The sequence below is a fragment of the Temnothorax curvispinosus genome, unplaced genomic scaffold, assembly GCF_003070985.1.
Source record: "Temnothorax curvispinosus isolate PA1 unplaced genomic scaffold, ASM307098v1 QBEX01016327.1, whole genome shotgun sequence".
In the NCBI taxonomy this organism is placed as follows: Eukaryota; Metazoa; Arthropoda; class Insecta; order Hymenoptera; family Formicidae; genus Temnothorax; species Temnothorax curvispinosus.
In genome coordinates, this window is record NW_020226107.1 from 229224 (window position 1) to 247922 (window position 18699).

At 36.1% G+C, this 18699-nt stretch overlaps 1 protein-coding gene across 3 annotated transcripts in view; it reads right to left on the reverse strand.

The window, feature by feature from the left end:
• Positions 1-18699, reverse strand: part of LOC112466546 (limbic system-associated membrane protein-like) — a 127882-nt gene that overhangs the window by 21932 nt on the left and 87251 nt on the right. For all 3 annotated transcript variants that reach the window (XM_025034687.1, XM_025034685.1, XM_025034686.1), the window contains one exon: positions 7263-7427. In XM_025034687.1, coding sequence (XP_024890455.1) covers positions 7263-7341 — 79 coding nt within the window. In that variant the 5' untranslated portion in view covers positions 7342-7427. The remainder of the gene's footprint in view (positions 1-7262; positions 7428-18699) is intronic.

Genomic DNA, 18699 nt, shown 5'->3' on the forward strand with positions numbered 1-18699 from the left:
TCTCTCTCTCTCTCTCTCTCTCTCTCTCTCTCTCTCTCTCTCTCTCTTTCGCTCTCTCTCGGATATGAAAATCGTTACGTCGTATTGACATTAATATCACCTGCTGAAGCTTTGCTTTGATACGGTCGCGTTGTTAAGGGAACGAGTTCAGAAATATGCGGTATGTATAATTTTTCGTTCACGCAGGCTTGCGATCAAACTGATATGATTCAAAAGAAAAATAAGATTATGGAAAACGATGTTTCAGTTGATGTACTGCAGGAAAATATTGAAATATTTCGATAACTGATCGTGATGAGTCATTAATCTGCTTGCATATATGTTAAATAATCTTCAATAGATGTTTTTATAAACTGCACGGTGTTCTTATTATTCTGATAAATTGCATATAATTATTTCCAGCGATGTTGGTAGGTGTGTCAGGAAGGAGATAATCAAATGTGATAAATCACGATATTTTTCTGAATTTATAATTGGCATATACTTTGCACAAGAGCAGATATATTTTTAATAAGAATATATTAGAAATTATATGTTATAGATATTTAGAATTAAAAAGACATTTAATAAAAATATATTAAAGTTTAGGACATTAGAATTCAGCGATCTTGTGATAGAGAGGTAATTTTGATAGTACGTGTTACATAACACAATACATGCAGTAAACCAATCTCCGAAAACTTTCCGCAGAGAGGGATTGAAATTGAAATAGAATGATCCATGTACAAACAATATTTGAACAGCTGACAAGCAAACAGAAATGGCGAAGCGTCGTTAATTCCCGACCACTCACGCGAAATACGGCGTAATTCAACTTTCGAAGTCCGGCATTCGAGTACTAAGCTGAAGAGAGATGGCCGTGTCGGTATGTCGCTGGTACCAGCTGATTGTAACCATTTGTTGGCAAGATATACATTCTGAAATCACGCTGGTATAGGTATACCAGACTATACGGCGTGACTAATTATACGAGTTTATTCTGTCAGATGCTAGCGAAATCTTGAGTCGGTAGCGCGAAGAACGATACGAAACATGTGGAGGAGATGTTGTAAGTGTTGTGCCAAGATAATATATTCTTCAAACGTAAATATACGGCAAAATCATACATAAAGTTAAAAGTATTAACACTTTTCTACAAATACATTTAGTACATCTAGATACTGTTATATAATTATTCTTATATAAGCACGCATATAAGTTAATGTGAGACATAAAACAAACACGAATGTTCTAAAATTTCTAGAATAGATAAAATATATAGCAAAATTATAATAAAATTAAAATATTATAAGCTCGCTTTTCTACAAATATACATTTAGTATATTTACTGTTATATTATTTTTTGCAAAATTGTCTTTATATTTATAATCGTTAATTAATGTTTTAAACGGTATTTGGCTAATAAACAAAATAAATTTTAAAATCTAGTTACGATAGTGGGGAAACAGTATTTTCTTGTTAAAAAGAGAATATTTTTTCATTTTAGCCCGATGTTTTCAATATATTTTCATATTAAAATATATAACTCTAATACATAACGCCAAAAACGTGCGCGTACGTATCATGCATTTCGCATATCGCGCGAATGAGCAGAGGACCCTGCGGTTGCGGCAAACGTTGATCTATTCCACTTGGGAAATGCGCGCGTCGTGTATTCTATATACGCTCTACCTCTGCGTTCTTTGGGTTTAGTTCGAAAATGTCGTTCTAGAACAGCGGTTTTCAACCTTTTTATGATTGTCTTTCAATGCTTGGTTCCATTTTCATACATCGAGGCTGTAGATAGAAAACAAAACGTGCCGTTGTAAATGCATGGTACAATCGCATGGTTCAAACCACAATAAATAATTCTGATTCGTAACACAGTCTATTGGACCTCTCATGTTTTATGCACGCTTCACTGTGCAACCTCACGTGTTACACATCGTCGTAGGCTTATGATGCAGTTTAGGGATCAGTAGATCTTACCCGTCTCGCCTTTATTTTTCTAGTATATTCACTTTGTCAATATATGAGTATGTGGAATTTTTGTAATAGCCATTTTCTATCTATTTAGTACAATAAATGCAAGAAATTATCATAAATATTTTGGTTTATGGTGAATATATTCAAATAATATATTAACGAAAGAGAGAATACTTGATATCTTATAAAAATAATATTCGTACATATTATACTTAATAATTTTTATATGCATTTAGATGATTTTATGTATTTCATAAACGAAATAGTTTTTTAGTTCGGAATTCTTTTTTTCAATTAAGCAATACTATAAAATTATTATTTTTACAAAGAACAAAAATATCTCTTATTTTAAATTGATGTAACATGCATAATATGTTCTTTCCTTGCTAATAAATAACCATATCTGAATATTTATCATTCCATAACCCATTTACTTTTCGCTAAGGCCTTATAAATTTGACGTCACAAAACGTTCGCTTCGTGATTTTTCTTCTACATTCAATTTACGATATTCGTGTAATGTTCGTAAATATAGAGAACATATTGTACGCATTATACCTTACACTTTGGATAGCTTCGCGAAACCGATTCGTAGAACCGGCCGATTTATGACAAATGTGTTGCAGGTGCAACGCGTTGCAGATACTATAAATTGCGAGAATTGCAGGTATATACGGATGGACTCACGGCGAACGCTCGGTTGCATGTTCGAGTAGTTCTCTCGTATTGCGGGTATTGCAGACGTCATGCAGCCACGCACGCAACGAGCACGTGCATTACGCGCCATGTCAATATGTTCTGTATACACGTATATGTCGTATTGATTCGAAGTAACATTCAGATTTACTTTGACTATGTGTGATTAAACTGCCGGAAATAGAAAAGAAGCGAACGAAGATGTTGATTGGATAACCCGGTATATAGTCAATTATAAGTATTTCATTTATTTATTATATTTATATATATTATAAACATATAAATATAATTATATTTACACAATCTCGACTGTGTGCTAATTATTTAACCAACGTCATCCCTCTTCACCGACCGTTTTAATTAATCAAAACATAATGAGACAATTAGAAGAGGAGAAAAGGGGAAGAAGAGAGAGAGGGAGGAAGGAAGAAGGGAGAGAGGGAGAGGGAGAGAGGGAAAGAGGGAGAGTATACGCATGATATAGAGGAGCGGTTGTAGAAGAGATGGATGGACCGATGCTGCAGGTTACCGTATTAACGAATACGTGCTCACGTACTCGGCATGCTCTGTTCGACATAGACGCATTTAATTTACATGGTGTACGCAAGGACGTCAGGTAACATTCCGCGATGCTGGGCAACGCGCTGTGCTGGGCATCGATCCCCCTGGGAATTAATCGTACATGTCGGCGTGCCGATCGCTTTGTCACTTTCATGATTTGCGTACGCGCCCACGTCGCGGTGTACCAAGTAGATTAGAAATTCTGCACGCGTTTCGAACCGTCCACGTTGCACCCATTCTCTTCCCTCTGAGCGACGTGACGCTCTCATAGCAGAGAAACGCGTCGATTGGTATTTCGCCGCAGCGATTCTCTTGTTTGGACAATTTCCCTGGGCAGCGCTGTCTCATGACGCAACAAGGTCGCCGCACCAATGGCAAACTAATTATTCTTTTGCAGGATTTTTTAAACCAAAGACGAAGTTGTATACCAAAGACATCGAAGTTACTATTCGTCATGATTAGCCCAAAAATTCAATTATCTTTGTAATTTTGCAAAGTTGCAGAACATGCGTAACATGCGAAATAATGTAGTGGAATTAATAAAGACCGATTTAATTGGAAGCTATGTACACGGGATTATGAAGCATACGGTTCATACCTATAATCTTATTATCATTGATGCGCAAAATTCAAATATCGCGTTATATCCGTGATCCGAGCCTGTTTGTGATATGTAATAAATTTACTCGCTGCAATTTAGAGTATACTAGGCGTGCTAATATTTCGACATGCCATTACTTCGCTCCGACATTTTCGATAATCCTAAATTCATTGCAAAATAATTGACAGCCGATCCGATAGAATGTAATTTGTATCTCAACTCGATTATCGATGCAGCAAATAATTGATGCAAAACATTTGTCATAAAAACAATAATTCGACCGGAATAATACCGGAAAGCGTATACGGCAGTCCCTTTTTTTTGTTGCCGTCTTAATGGAATCTCTCGATAATTGCGTTCTGCGCGCTATCCTCACCATCATGCGAACCGACATCGCGCGGCACTGTTGCATCTGACAATGCCAAGATGGGCCGCTCAGCTCATTTCCGCCTTACGAGGAACAATAACCGCCTCTATCGAGAGATAACGTGTCTTCGGCAGAAGAGACCGCATTGCTGCGAAATTCTCCAGCACGTCGTTGCATAAACTATTAACGATTATATGTTCCAATCCCAGAAGTGAATCACGTAGTTAATCCGAGGCAGCGAAATAAGAAACGCGCTAAACGAGGCCGACGAGGTGCATGAAAGAAGTGGACGAAGATGAATAGTCCAATTACGATGATTTACTATCATTTAATGACGTGCATTCGCGAGAAATTTTACTTTGTGCTTAGATTCTAGACATTGCTTTTTACAACAAAGCGTGCTGGTTACAATATGTAATTATCCTTTCAATCTCTTTTTTTCTCCTTTTTTCCGACATAATGATTTAAGCTTTTGTTACATAAACGGTTTGCTTTTAAGTATAATATGTTTTTATAATAAAAAAATTGAATCTTGATTATTATCGAAAAATTACCGCTTTAAGGTGCCTTTTCACGTTAACGCTCGACGCTCATTTTTAGCAAGTAAAAATCTTCAGAAATAATATCTTTTATTTATATATATATCCATAAAATATTATTACTTGAAGATATTACTTGAAAATAATTAATATTTTACGTATTTTAAAGTCTATGTTTGATTGTACTGGGACGATTAACGATGATTCAGCGACGACGCTGAATATTAAACAAATTCAACTTCATTTCTTTGACGCTAGCGTCAAAGCGAAACCACCACGTTCACCTTGTTGACGCTCATTTTCAGCGTCTCATGAATTGGCACCTTTATGAGATATAAATTGAAGTAACTTTTAAATAATTTGTTTAAGAAATAGATGCACGTAATGGTTTCTCTATTAAAAGAAAAAAAAACAATCAACAAAGCATTTAGATGTTTCTTTCTTCGTCATCTATCGATGAAATATTTGATTAGTTCTACTAATCAGATGCAATATAAAACGACGTACAACGTGCAATACGAAACAACATGTCGTATCGCGGTATTACGAGGTAATAAGAGAACATGCTCGGAAGTTATTATCGTCTCTTGGATTTACATTCTGTCGTATCCAAGATTTATCTTCGACCGTAATCTAAATTTCATGGAGATTCATCTCGCGTCTCGCGAGATAGGTAGGCTCTTTTGCGGGCGACACGTACATTTCAGATCCTCGTAGATTTCGCATGAGCTCCAATCACACGCGCACGCATTCCACACTTTAATGTGTAAAAGAAAATTACGAATTTATCGCACAATATAAAATTATATCACAATACGAAATTATATGAAATTATATTATATATGAGATTTTGTATTACAAAACATACTATAATATATAAATATATTGCAATATATAAAATTTCCGAGTATTTAACAATAAATAAGCTAATAATTTAATCGTACCGATAGATGAGTCGGGTAATTATATTTAATTACAAGTCAGTTTAGCACACTTTAACCCGTGTATGAAATAAAAAGCATCCAATAGTACATAACTCAGAGATTCATAATTCAGACGTTGCATTTACTGGCTATTTGGTTATCTGGTTGGCTATTTGGGTGTGATTGCAAGCTATAAATATAATGTCACGCTGCTAATACCTATGGAGCGAGCAAGCATTCCCCAGCGTCATTAAAGTCATGAAGTTATGGGATCCTACTAAGCATCGTTCCCTTGATGATGGACGTTAGTCGGATATTTGACACATTCGATACGAGTCTCAGTGACCATTCGCAACGTACAACGATGATTTACCGCGTGCCGTGAGTCGCGGCGGTCTTGGAGGAATGTCCATTGTGGAGAGCTCTTTGCGACGCGACGCGACGCAGGGTTACTGCTGTTTCGAGTGGTATTTGGCTCATGACAAAAGAAGGAATGGTGGATATCGTTTTTTCACTTCCGAATAGTATATTACGGTAGGAGTGACACGTACAGTTGGGGACAGATTATCCGGTTGAGTTTCGAAACATCCTATTTATATTTATATTCAATATCCAGCTACTAATTCTTTTAACTAATTTCATTTTTATTAACTTTAACTAATTTCATTTATATTTGACATCTTGTTCGTCTGCTCTTATAATGAATCACTATGCAAGCTGTGTACATTAGTGCTCATGCACTTCCAAATGGGATGCGTTCCGAAATTCAACCGGACAACTTTTCTGTCCTCAACTGTACGTGTAACAACGAAATGAGAATATCAGAATAAAAAAGTTTTGAAGTTGTAAAAATATGTTACGACTCACGAGAAGCTCTCTCGTATGAGTAAATCTTATTTATGATAAAAGTAACAGTTTGTATGTCCTTTAACCATAATATCCTATATTACCACAAAATGCTCTCTTAGATCAAAGTTATAGCATTTACACATAAAGGAGATAAAAAGAAGCTTCGTATATACTGCAAGATAATATAGTCTTTAAATATCTGTTCGAGATACGGTTTTATCTCTCAATTATATTATAGCTACCTTTGTTGAAAAATTTTGATTGACATATGAATATTATCGGTTATTTAATTGCATTATTGATTTATGGCGCGAATGCTTTTCATTTTATGCTCGATCAGTAACGTCACATGAGAACAGCTGATCGTTGTCACATACCTTTCATACTAAATGTCGGCTGACCAATTCGAAATTCTCGATGCAATCTTTATGGCAGTCGACATTGTGTTACCATAACTCACTCTACGTCGCTGTGCTACGAGCAGGCCAAACATCGGGGATTCATGTTGTTAACACTTGGACATGCGCCATTGCAATAGCGCACGCGGTACAAGTCATAAATACTATTCGGGCGTGATCTGTAAATCGATTTCGACAGACTGTCGATTTTGTTGCAACGATAATTTAGGAATTAGCAACGTTCGTTCATTTCACGGTACGATCCATCTATGTTTGTGCCCTTGTGTGCTCCCTTGTCGCTTCATCACGCGCGTGCAAAATTCGCAACGGCAGCGCTCATTTCTCTTCTTACCGCACACTCACCTGTCTGCGTACCGGATGCCGAGAGGTGAGCCAAGCGATAGATCGTCAGGAGCCGAAGAAGCCACATGACACTACACATGACTGGCACGGCGCGCGCGGCCCCTCGCTGCCTTATCTATTCCCGCTGCTGTGGCCTGTGCACCACGGCCTCGACATCGCCATCATCTGAAACACAGGTGCGGAAATTGTGAATAAGTAGTCGAGTTCAGTTTACGTCCCGGCTTATCTCCCGGCCCCATTCGAGTCCGCTAATTCATCGTGTTGAGTAATCCGTGAATTGAAAAATCCCGGTGTAGCGCTGTTTCGTGTCAGTGTAAGATTTTCGCAAGATAATTTTATCGCAGTGTCGAGTCCTGATTAAGACTAAAAAATTGTCGGAAAATATACGCGCTAGCGAAATTCGTTTGCAGACAATTTGATTACTTAAGAAGCAAGCGAAGCAGCACGAGAGGTGTGATTGCTAAGCTTAATTATCATTTTATCCAACATGAGCTGTCAGATCAGTTACGGCAAATGAACATTTATGTGTGATATATGGTTGTTTAAAGAGATTATAAATACTAATAACGGCAGAGCCATTAATAAAGCAGTTAGCGTAAAGCAATTAGACGTCGGACAAGAAAGAGATAACGTCTCGGATAACGTACATATTATAAAAATAAAGAATTCTCGCGCGGTGTCGCAAAGCAAAAGTCTCACGTAGAACGCGAGGTCTGGATGCGGGATGTTCTCGCGCGCCGGGAAATAACAACGGGGAAAGGAGGAAGATGCGCGGCGCATCGTTGCCATAACGTAATTAACTCGTTTTATACTGGCGTTCGTAAGTCGGCCGACTGCCGCGCTAATATGAAAGTATCGCCGTCTCTACGGGTATTAACTTCTAAACTTTCCCACGGGCAGCGCGTGCGAGGAGTTTAATTAAAGTATGATTAAACAGCGTAGGAGTAATTGAATGAAACAAGTAATTCCTTGCATTTATGTATTCGGTATGAGGCGTCGTATATTGTCGACATGATATTTAAATCGCTTTATCTCTCAAAAATTTGAAATGCTCGTGTTAAATTTAAAAAGCGGTTTTAAAATTTTTTGAAATGTTTACAGATTTATAGTCGCTTTTAACGTTTCTTCATATGTAGGTAATTCTGTCGATAAATTACTGATATATATATGTTTTGAGATCTTTAAAAGCAAAGAAGTAATTGAGAAAAATCTCAGATTGGGTCATAGGATCAAGATACCTTGCACATCGAATACGAGAGAAAAATACGATCTCACGTATCATTATCCAATCTCGATTTCGACGATGCAGTGAAATCAAAGGCGGCGGCAATTGAGGACACGGAATGGGACGTATCACGTATCGCGTTAGTCCTTCTAATGGCTCGCTCATCGACCCTTTCGTTAAAGCTCACACTGCAACTAGCGGTTAACGATTTCAAGAGATCACCAGTTTCGAAGTCGAGTGCGTCACAAGCTTTTACTCGCTTATCAGGATGCTGTTAAGAGCTATTGGCATTAGATACTGCGTTATATTGCTCTTCTATATAAAATTGCATTAAATCTACAGTTTCGTGTATGATATTAAAAAGTGATCTTTTCACCTAGCAAATAAAAATATATTAAAAACATATTAAAAACATACTGAAATTTACACTTGACACTATTAAAAGAGTTTACGGTCTTAATACTTATTGCTGTGTTCCTACTGCTCGCATTTTTCCCTCCTCATGGAACTTCGAGAATCGAGAAGAGTGACTTCGCATTACGAGTTTCTGATAGCTAAAATATATCTGCAATTAGGACGATAAATGCTAATGGAAAAGCCGCGATGCTCTTTTCTAAATTACATTAGCATAAAAGACTTGACCGGATTTAGACCGGAAGTTTCAGCTTTCACACTCCAGAACTCTAAACTTCTCTCGTGCCATGGACTCCGGTAACATCGTCATCGATATGTGCTAGCGATTTCATTTCAAATAGATATATATAAATATCTCTTTAATATAAGAATCACGACGCAATGTCTAAGTTCAATCACGTACCGCCACGTTTCGGCGAGAATCGTTAGGCAACAATTCTTATTCTTCTCCGAAAATGCTGGTGTGAAATGTAACGCAAAAGCACAATCAGGAATCGATGTCACGTAGAAGAACCAATTTTATTGAGACATAAAGGAATTAGGCCAAATTAAACGATATTGCTTCGTGACTCTTATTAGAATGTTATCAGATAACGTATTCCTGCAGAAGCTCTCGGAAAACGCCGGCCTCCAAGAATCGGTGCACAATGAGGACGCGAAGAGGCGATATATCGTCCGATTTAAATCTCCCTCGCGGCGATGCGCCGTCACGACGCGCTATTAATTCCGAGCGATATATTTCGGTACGCGCAAGCACGACAACGGAGAAAAGAGACTGCGCCATCATTGCAATTTATTTATCTCCGAACCGATCTACCACGTCGCCAACCCCCATGGTATATCTCGTCGTTAGTTTATTTCGTTGAGAATCGTGGCTCAATGCCAAAAATCTTCCGTATATCGTGTCCGCACTGCTACATTCATTTCGTTTTACATTCGCCATTGGCCCCGGATTCCGATTCTTCTCTTTTCTCGCGTTCTGAGTTTAAAAGTTTTCACAAGTCATAAAATTTCTTCTACACGGGCTAACATTCACACTCTAGGAATCTTATTGTGTTAATTTGCGATGCTATACGTTTCAAACTTCCGGCTTAACTTTTAGTGACAGATATTCTTTAATCGGGAATTAACTTTTCCCTAAGAAAAACTTAAAAGAGACGACTATTATCTATTATCATTTAAAGTTATTCATCTCAGTAATTAAATAAAGTAACTTTAGCACAAATAAAGTTCACTCGAATTTAACTACCATTAGTATTTAACTATTTGCTAAAACTAATTACCGTTTCGGGATCCCAATTAACGACAAATTAATTTTAAATAGTTGAGAAAATCTGTCTTTAAAATCGTTGCTAATATCATTGGACATTCTATGTTTATCTCGAGGAATTGTATAAACGCATATAAAATGTCGAAATAATTTTACGAATAAAATAAAAGTAAAATAATTTTGATAAATTGATAATACGATCAGAATGTATAAATTGCAGATAATTGACGCATGATATACGTGCATGACAGGTTTCGCTAACATGCTATTTTGCATTTGTAACAGTAAATCGATTTATATTCATTTTGATATTTTTTATATTCAGTCATATTGAAGTGAATTCAAATTTGTTTACTTTACTCATATACTTGTCCCAGTTGCTTCACATATATGTTTCGAATATATTGCAAATGTGAATATTTGGACTTTAACGCCCAGCTTATTTGCACGCAAATGATACGACTTCCAAAAGGTTTGAGTGATTGAATTATATTTGCATCGGTTATTCTAGATATGCAAAATTATTTACCTCTTTATACAATTAACAAATAACAATTAACAATTAACGAAGTTAACGTTTTTGCGGAGTTGCTCTGTTTTTAAGTAATTTCTACGCAGGATTATTTTTTTTTAATGTCTAACTATAAAAGGCGAAATAAACGATTAAAATTCTTTTACTAATTGCAATCGTACGTTGCTGCGGACAAAATTGCGGCAATGGTAAAATCCATGTCGAAAATTCCGTTTGTATATTCCTTTGACACATCACGTCGTTACTTTGTTACAAAGTTAAAAGCGACGGTGCGGAACGCCTCTGGAAATTTTTATGCGCGCGCAAACTTTGTCCGATACTTACCCGAAGATTTGACCTTGCTTTTACTCCGCAAATTTTCGTTTTCTCATAACTTTTTCACGCGAGATATATTTAAATTTAAATGTGTAGCAAGATCTTGATTTATTATTCCTCGTAGCGATTCCCGAGCGGCACTTCCACTCACTGCAGTTCAGGTATCTCTCACTTTTCGAAAGTTCGCTTTATGCCACTTTGCTTTTACCAAAGACATCAGTAGCTGTTTTCGCTAGCCGAAAAAAATCCGAAAATTTTCGTTTTTACGAAAAAAATTTTTCCCATTACTTCTTCGCTTTACGCCACGAAAGGTCTCGTAGGAACCCTTTACCTTCGGATAGTGGCGAAAATCTGTACACGATTTATACGTCATAGTACTATATGGACAAGTCGAAATTCCATGTAGTGATGTTATCCGATAATTACGTTCCCATTCGAACAGGACAGATTGCCAGGCGATCACATGTGAACTCGTAACGATTTCGGCGAACTGTACGTGCGGAATGTGAGTTAGTGAAGTTATCGCAATTAAATCGTTTAACCCGATAGAGAATCAGTAAAGTATAATAATTTGCTCGTAATTAATAAAAAAAAAAAAAAAAACAGACAAAACAGGATGAACATGCTGTTTGTAATTATTTGGAAAGCGTTTTACTATTTTTTATACGATATTAGAAATGAGACTCGCAAAAAAAGTTAAAGGAGATAAAACTTAATGTGCTCAAGACACTGTATAAAAAACTATTTTTCCCTTGGAGCCTGGAGATATAAAATCAAATGCAATGCTTTTGAAAACGCAATGTTTTCAATGTAAATTTTCATGAATAATTGCCAGAACGAGAATGTGTACACAGCAATATGCAGAGGAGAAACATATTCAAGCATCTTAATGGAGCGATGTATTTGTACGCGTTGAGGCGACCAGAGCATGTAATCTCGTTAATCTTTTACTGCCCAAGCGACTTGTGCGACCGCATCTTACGTGCAACTTGTAACGCCACGAATCACTCTATATAGGGTCAAGAGGTGCAAGCAAGTTCGCAGGCGGGGCTGAGACGGTTGTAAGTAAAGTTGGCCAAGTTTAGAGGATAGAGAGGGACGCTTCATGACTTCAGAAGCGATATGAGAAGGAAGAGAGGCGGAAGAGAGAAAGAGAGAGGAAGGGAGGAGGGGGGACTGCTTGCACTGCAGCCGTTCTTGGAGCTCGGTTTTAATGAACTTTGCATAATGTTGTGCTGCTTCTGCCAGTCAGTGCGATTCCCATCAGGATGCGAGGAGAAACGCCTGGCGGTACAGAATATTTTTATTCCCTATGATAAAATATCTTTCGACCATATTCGCGTGAAAGATAGGCGTCGCTGTTATTCCTTTTGAGCATAATATGTAGTCTAGTAATGTCGAATAGCGAATGTGCAACCGCCTTGGGTGGACATGTCAAAACAAGCACGATAGTATCGCACGCGGTACATCGAAATGGCCGCATTGTAACACAGAAAATTGCATCGATTCGTCGATGTCACTTTGCGTTGTTTTGCTTTCCCATACAGATCCATATTGTTGCTAACAGGAGGGAATAATTACGGTTCACAGTGATGGTATCACGTTATCACCGTGCTTTTATGTTGTTGCAGCTCAATAAAAAAATATTTTTAATCGACAATCAGAAACTCTCGTCGTTTAGTTTCGTAGACCCGACAGTATTCTGTTATAGATAAAAAATTATATATAAAAATAAAAAGATTTTGATTTCATTAACAGAGTGTTGTAGAACAATTACCAAAGCAAACGTGTATCGGCGCACGTTGTACGCGCAAGCCGAACGATTTACATTACGTAGTCGTACAAGTGTTATGCTAATGTCTAAATTTACATTCGTCGTAACGTTCGAATGCCACGCGAATGGTATTTGATGATCCGTTTTATCGCGCCCGTTGCAATATCGATTACTTAATCGTAAGTAAGTAAATTTATATATGTACGATGACATGTAAGTAAGCCGACATGACTGAGCGTAGGAGAAAATTAAGAACAGGGAGATGGAATACCCTTGCACGAAAAAGATTCCCGCGGTTGCACATGGGATGAGGCATAAATCATCCCTTTTTACTCGTGCTTTTACCTGAAGCCCACGGTATAGCTCGATCTAATATGTTTAATGCACATTACGATGCCATTCAATATGCCATAATGTAGCCCATGTAATATACCTCGGCAGCTACTGTATAATAAGGGCAGCGGGTCGGTGTAGTATAATCCTGCAGCTTTTGCTTAGGTAGGATAATAGTTTTTAAGGGAGAACGTCTTTCACACACAAGTTAGAGCCGAGAATTTACAGGCAATTTTCTTCAGTTAACTTCGGATATAATGAGGCATGCAACGTTATTGCGAAATCTGTTAGCTACATTTCACAAAATAGCGACGCATCGGTTTGTCGCCTTGCAGTTTCAGTTTTCATCCGCGGATTGCATAATCGTATACCGAAAATATACGTTGAAAATTTTACAGACTGCTATGTGCTTGTAACTTTCAATTAGCATTTACATGCAGCACAGGTATTTACTGAGCACTGATATTTTCTGATTAGTTCAATTTTTGAAAATTCATGTTTCGTAATCAAGCGTTTTATCATAAAGAATAACATTCTATGTGTGTGCAATAAATTTTTCTATAAAATAAATCTAATATTTCGCAAAATGCATTTCATAATGGTATGTAGTTTCGATTTTAAATCATATATTATATGTCGTGAGACATTCGTATATTTACTTATTATCGTTATTAATTAGCATTATAACTTTTGTTGTAATATATACTCCTAGCGTGTTACATTGTCATAGTATTATTTATACATCGTATCACATTGTATACAAAAACTCGCCATTTAGACTCTCCGATTTTGAGGTTGAAAAGTGTCGATCAAGATTGCATCAACCTCATACCGTTCTTCCATCTGCTGCGAAAATTGGATTCTGAGCATGTGCTGTTTATGAGGGTTGGAAAGTCATCGTCTTTAACGTAAACTTTTATACCTGCGGAAAAAGGCATTTTGCGGAGGGTTGCTGTTATCACACGGAAGGATCATTCGGATCTTTCTCCATGTCGGATCGTAAGAATTCACTAAAAGTTTATTTTTAACTTTATAGTCGATAATATATTTTCTGTTAATTGAATGCCAAATACATTTATCAATATATATCTCACATACTCGTATTTGTCACATTTTGCGGCTTGCACATATAAAAAAAAAAAAAGGTAAAAAAAATATAAATACGTTGAATTTAAATAGAGTTTTTTCAACCAAGTCACAATGATTCTGCGTAAAATCAACGCATACATATTTTTTCGTACATTTATTCTCCACTATAATTTCGTTCAAATATGATATATATTTGGCATATATGTATTTGATAACGTCTGGGATATAAAATTACATAACATAATTAACGTTTAGTCATGATTATGAAAATACATAAGACAGTTATACACATATAATTTAGCAGAACAATTTTAAGATGTTATTTTTAAAACAAATTGCGCAGACACAGACATTTAACATGTAGATAACAAATTTTTTCTTCTTATCATTTTCTTTCACCGTTAAAAAATCATCGGCAATTAAAATTCAACTTATGGTAAATATCATCTTTTTATAAATGATGTAATATAAAACTTTTTACTCTTTTTTGCAACTGATGCCTCTCGTTTGAAACTTGGTCGATATATCAAGAAGTCAAATTACCTTTAAAAAGAAAGAAATGGTCTCATGTGACTGGAAACTTTTTTTTTTTTGATGGTTCTTCTTACAACTGTACAAATCAACTTTCATTATGTATGGGATATTCAGTATACATATTGTATGTTTCTCTGACTAGAAAGATATTATACATAAGGGAACGTACATTATACATAAAATATGCTCTTTTATCGAGATTGTAAGGGTAAAACATCGACGTTTTCCAGGAACCATTTCTGGTTCTGGAAACGACGATGCCGACCATTCAAGCGACCTCAATAGGGTGATTTTTCTTATTTATCCGTTTTGTGTATTCGCATGAATTAAATTTCACGATTCTCTCCGGCGAGTAAGAAAATAAATATATGTGCCTATAATATTAAAGCATAGGATATTTATGACGAGTTAGCAAAAATATTGTTTTGAACAAGTTCCTCAGGATAAATATGCAAGCGGCCGGATTTTACTTTAAAATATCGCTTTTTCATCCTGCTATATTTTTTAATTTTGCGCGTCATGTGTTATGGAGACTGTGAAAAAAAAATAACGATCCACAAATTCATAAAAGAGAGAGGTTGTGCATTTCTATGTCCGCATAAAATTGTACTTTGACGGAACATGTTCTCTTATTAAATAGAAAAAAATCGGAAGCTTAATGGAGATTCGCAATGTACGACCTTTGCAACGATCATGATCACTGAAATGGTTATCTCTTTTATCTCTGTATTCGGGGTTTTCGTGCAAATTAGGTTTGGAACTTGACGTTCTTTTTGCAAAACAAACTTTTTATGACTTACAAAACATTTCTTTGGTTAATGCACCCGTTAAACGTTTTACGTCACTACTTCAAATCGTTTAATCATCAAATAACCATTAACTTCAATGTTCAAGTATTCGAGAATAAAATCAGCAACTAAAAAATACTTAGAAGTACACTTTTATACAAATTTCTTGAATAATATCAAATACGATAGTTTTCAATATAATTAAATAAAATTATATCTGAAAGAACTTAGAAAACCGATCAATGTAAAAAAAGCTTATCAAAATCACTTTCCTCTATTTAATAAAACTATTTAGAATTATTTAGAATTCTAAATAAAATTATTTAAAATTTTAATAAAACTAAAGAAAGTCGCATGTTTTTGTTATATGTTAGGTAAATTTGTGTCTCGAAAGGAATATTCTTCTTATGTATACTAATTTGCATCAAAATTTTCGAATCTACTATGCAGATTTAACGCTGCCTCGTCTGTCGTAACTTGCAATTTCTTGTTATGCGATCAAATTTGGAGTATTGTGGTTCGTCAGTCACGGATGTCCTTATAATGAAAACGACGATCAAAGCTATACAAAGATTCCTTACCGCCTTACCTGAAATATTCGTGCAGATTGAATCGCAAAACCGTGATATTTACGAACAACGTGATAAACGAACCGAAGGGCAACGCTGTTCAAGTGTATTCTACAATGCGATTATTTGGTTTTCATGAGCATCGGGCCGGGAAAAGGAGTCTCTCTGGATTCTGCTTAGCATTTAAAGATCAAGAGCATCTATCGCCTTTTGTTTCGATTTAGGCCGGTAAACTCGCAGCTAAACATGAATTCTTGCAAATGTATTTTTTTATTTTTTATATAAATGAGAGAGACTAAATGAGAGCCGCATAATTTCGTTATAAGATTATAAAATTCTATCCTTTACATTAATTACCGATAAAAAAAAATGTAATGCAATGCAAGAATCAATATGCAATGCAAGAATCAATATGCACACACTTATATGCAAATAGTAGAATAAGACGAAAAACAAAATATCTTAATTATAGATTAGCCTTGAGTAATTGCGCAAGACGTAGGTAATTGTTCATGAAAAGATATGGGTGAGAAAATTAATAGTCGCTGGTGATGATGCGAAATTCTCATTTTATCGAGGAAGAGAGGCGGTACGCTCGAAAAGACTGAATGAAAATTAGGATTAACGACCTCGCGAGGAATAGGGTCGATGGAATTGAAAGAATGGATCAAGTAGGGGGAGGAAAAGCACGATAGGGTCAGCAAGAGGAAAAGGGAAAGTGGTGGACGAATCTGATTTACGATAAAGAACAGGAAACGTATAGGCAAAGCATAATCGCAGCTTTTTCTCGGCGCGAGTGGAAAATTAGCGAGGCAAAAAAAAAAGATTTACTTTTCTGTCTTCGTGTCCGAGTGATTTATATGCGAAAAAAAGGAGCGGTAATAGCAGCATTACGATGCAGCTGAACTTTTCTCCCATCGTTTTTGCAATCTAACGCATCTCTTCATTCTCTTTCTCACATCTGTTTCTTCCTAGTAACTTTATCTCTCTTCTGACTTTGTTCTCGAGTAATTATAATTATTATGATTAAACCGGTCGTTGGTTTTTTTTACAGTTTAATCTTCCTTACCCTCCGGCGCCGAGCCAAATTACATCTGCTGCCGTTCATGCGAAGAAAATCAAGAAAGTCCGTGATTTCTGTTGCGTTCTTTTACGGTTAAAGCGATATCTTTTTTCTTTTCATTTTTCTACGACCAAGAAGTGTATTCTCCTTGTCGACTCTAAGGGGCCATAACTTGAAAACTTTAGATAATGCGTTGTATGTGTATATGAATAAAAGCAAAGCAAGTGCTTGAACGCTTTTATTTAGTCTCAAAAGAATTTATTTATTTATTTACATATGTATAGTTGAATCCACTGAAAGTAACTTTATAACTATTTACTTTTACTTATAGCAAATATTGTTAAAGTAAGAAGAAAAATAGATATTTATGTCCTTCTAAAAAGAATGCGTATGCTAAATATTTATTTGAATAAACAGATATGTCATTGCATTATCGTAAAACAAATATAAAATTTGAGCACGAGGAAAATAATATGTCGTTTGTATCAATACAATTTATTAAATAAAGTTTCTTTTTTTAATCGGGAAAGCAATAAGGTTTCCAAAATATTAAACATTTTTTTGTATTATATGTATACATATGCATGTATGTATATATAGAAAATATATTTTCACAATTTAACGAGCGTTTTAATTCATTTCCGCAGACTGAAAACCGTAAAGACGAGATGACACAGATTAATAGTTATATAACAGAACGAAACGTCATATTGACAGATATATCATTGTATTTTGATTTTGTATGATGCATTGTTCTCAATGCTACCACGATTACATTTTCGACAGGGCAATACTGCCAATACCGTGATCCAAGGTTTCGCCAAATGGACAACAATAACATATCCTATTTTATGTTTAAGAAGAGGCTAAGCTGGACCAAAGACAATTCGGTGTAACGCGCGCGTTTCACATAGCTTTGGGGCGTTCGTTAGAATGTTCAAAGGAAGATAATAAACTCGTCTGGTCCGCTCTAATTACGCCCAGCGGGCATAGCGATTATCGGCATCGCGTAGCGTTGCTGGATTTTAAATAGCTGGCCGGTTACAAAGCATCCCGGTCTCGAGATACAATGCCTCCTCCCTCCTCTCTACAGAGTAACGAAGGCAATGAAGATGCTGAAAAAGCCACGGTCGTGTATGTTGCCGGTTTGTGTGGGGTCCTTTTAATATCGTTCGCGGATCAATGCGTTGGACAAAGTGGAGTTTAGTTTGTGATGCTTGGACGTCGGTTCTGTGGCGCGCAAGCTTCCGAGCTTGAAATCGAGTTGGTTAGAACAACTAAACATTGGAAGAGAGTTATTGAAGATTGCCATCATTTTGTATGGTTACGTCAATCTATCGTTTGTTAGAGCTCAAAGGAGTCAGAAGCAAAGTGATAAGAAAGTTTGATTCGTGAACTAAAAACGTTATTTATGCGGAAAAAGGAACGAAAATGTACAATATATGATATAAAATGTGTACACGTATAAAATTTATAATATATTTCTTTTTAATAAATAAAATAAAACATTAAATTGATGCGCCGTAATGGT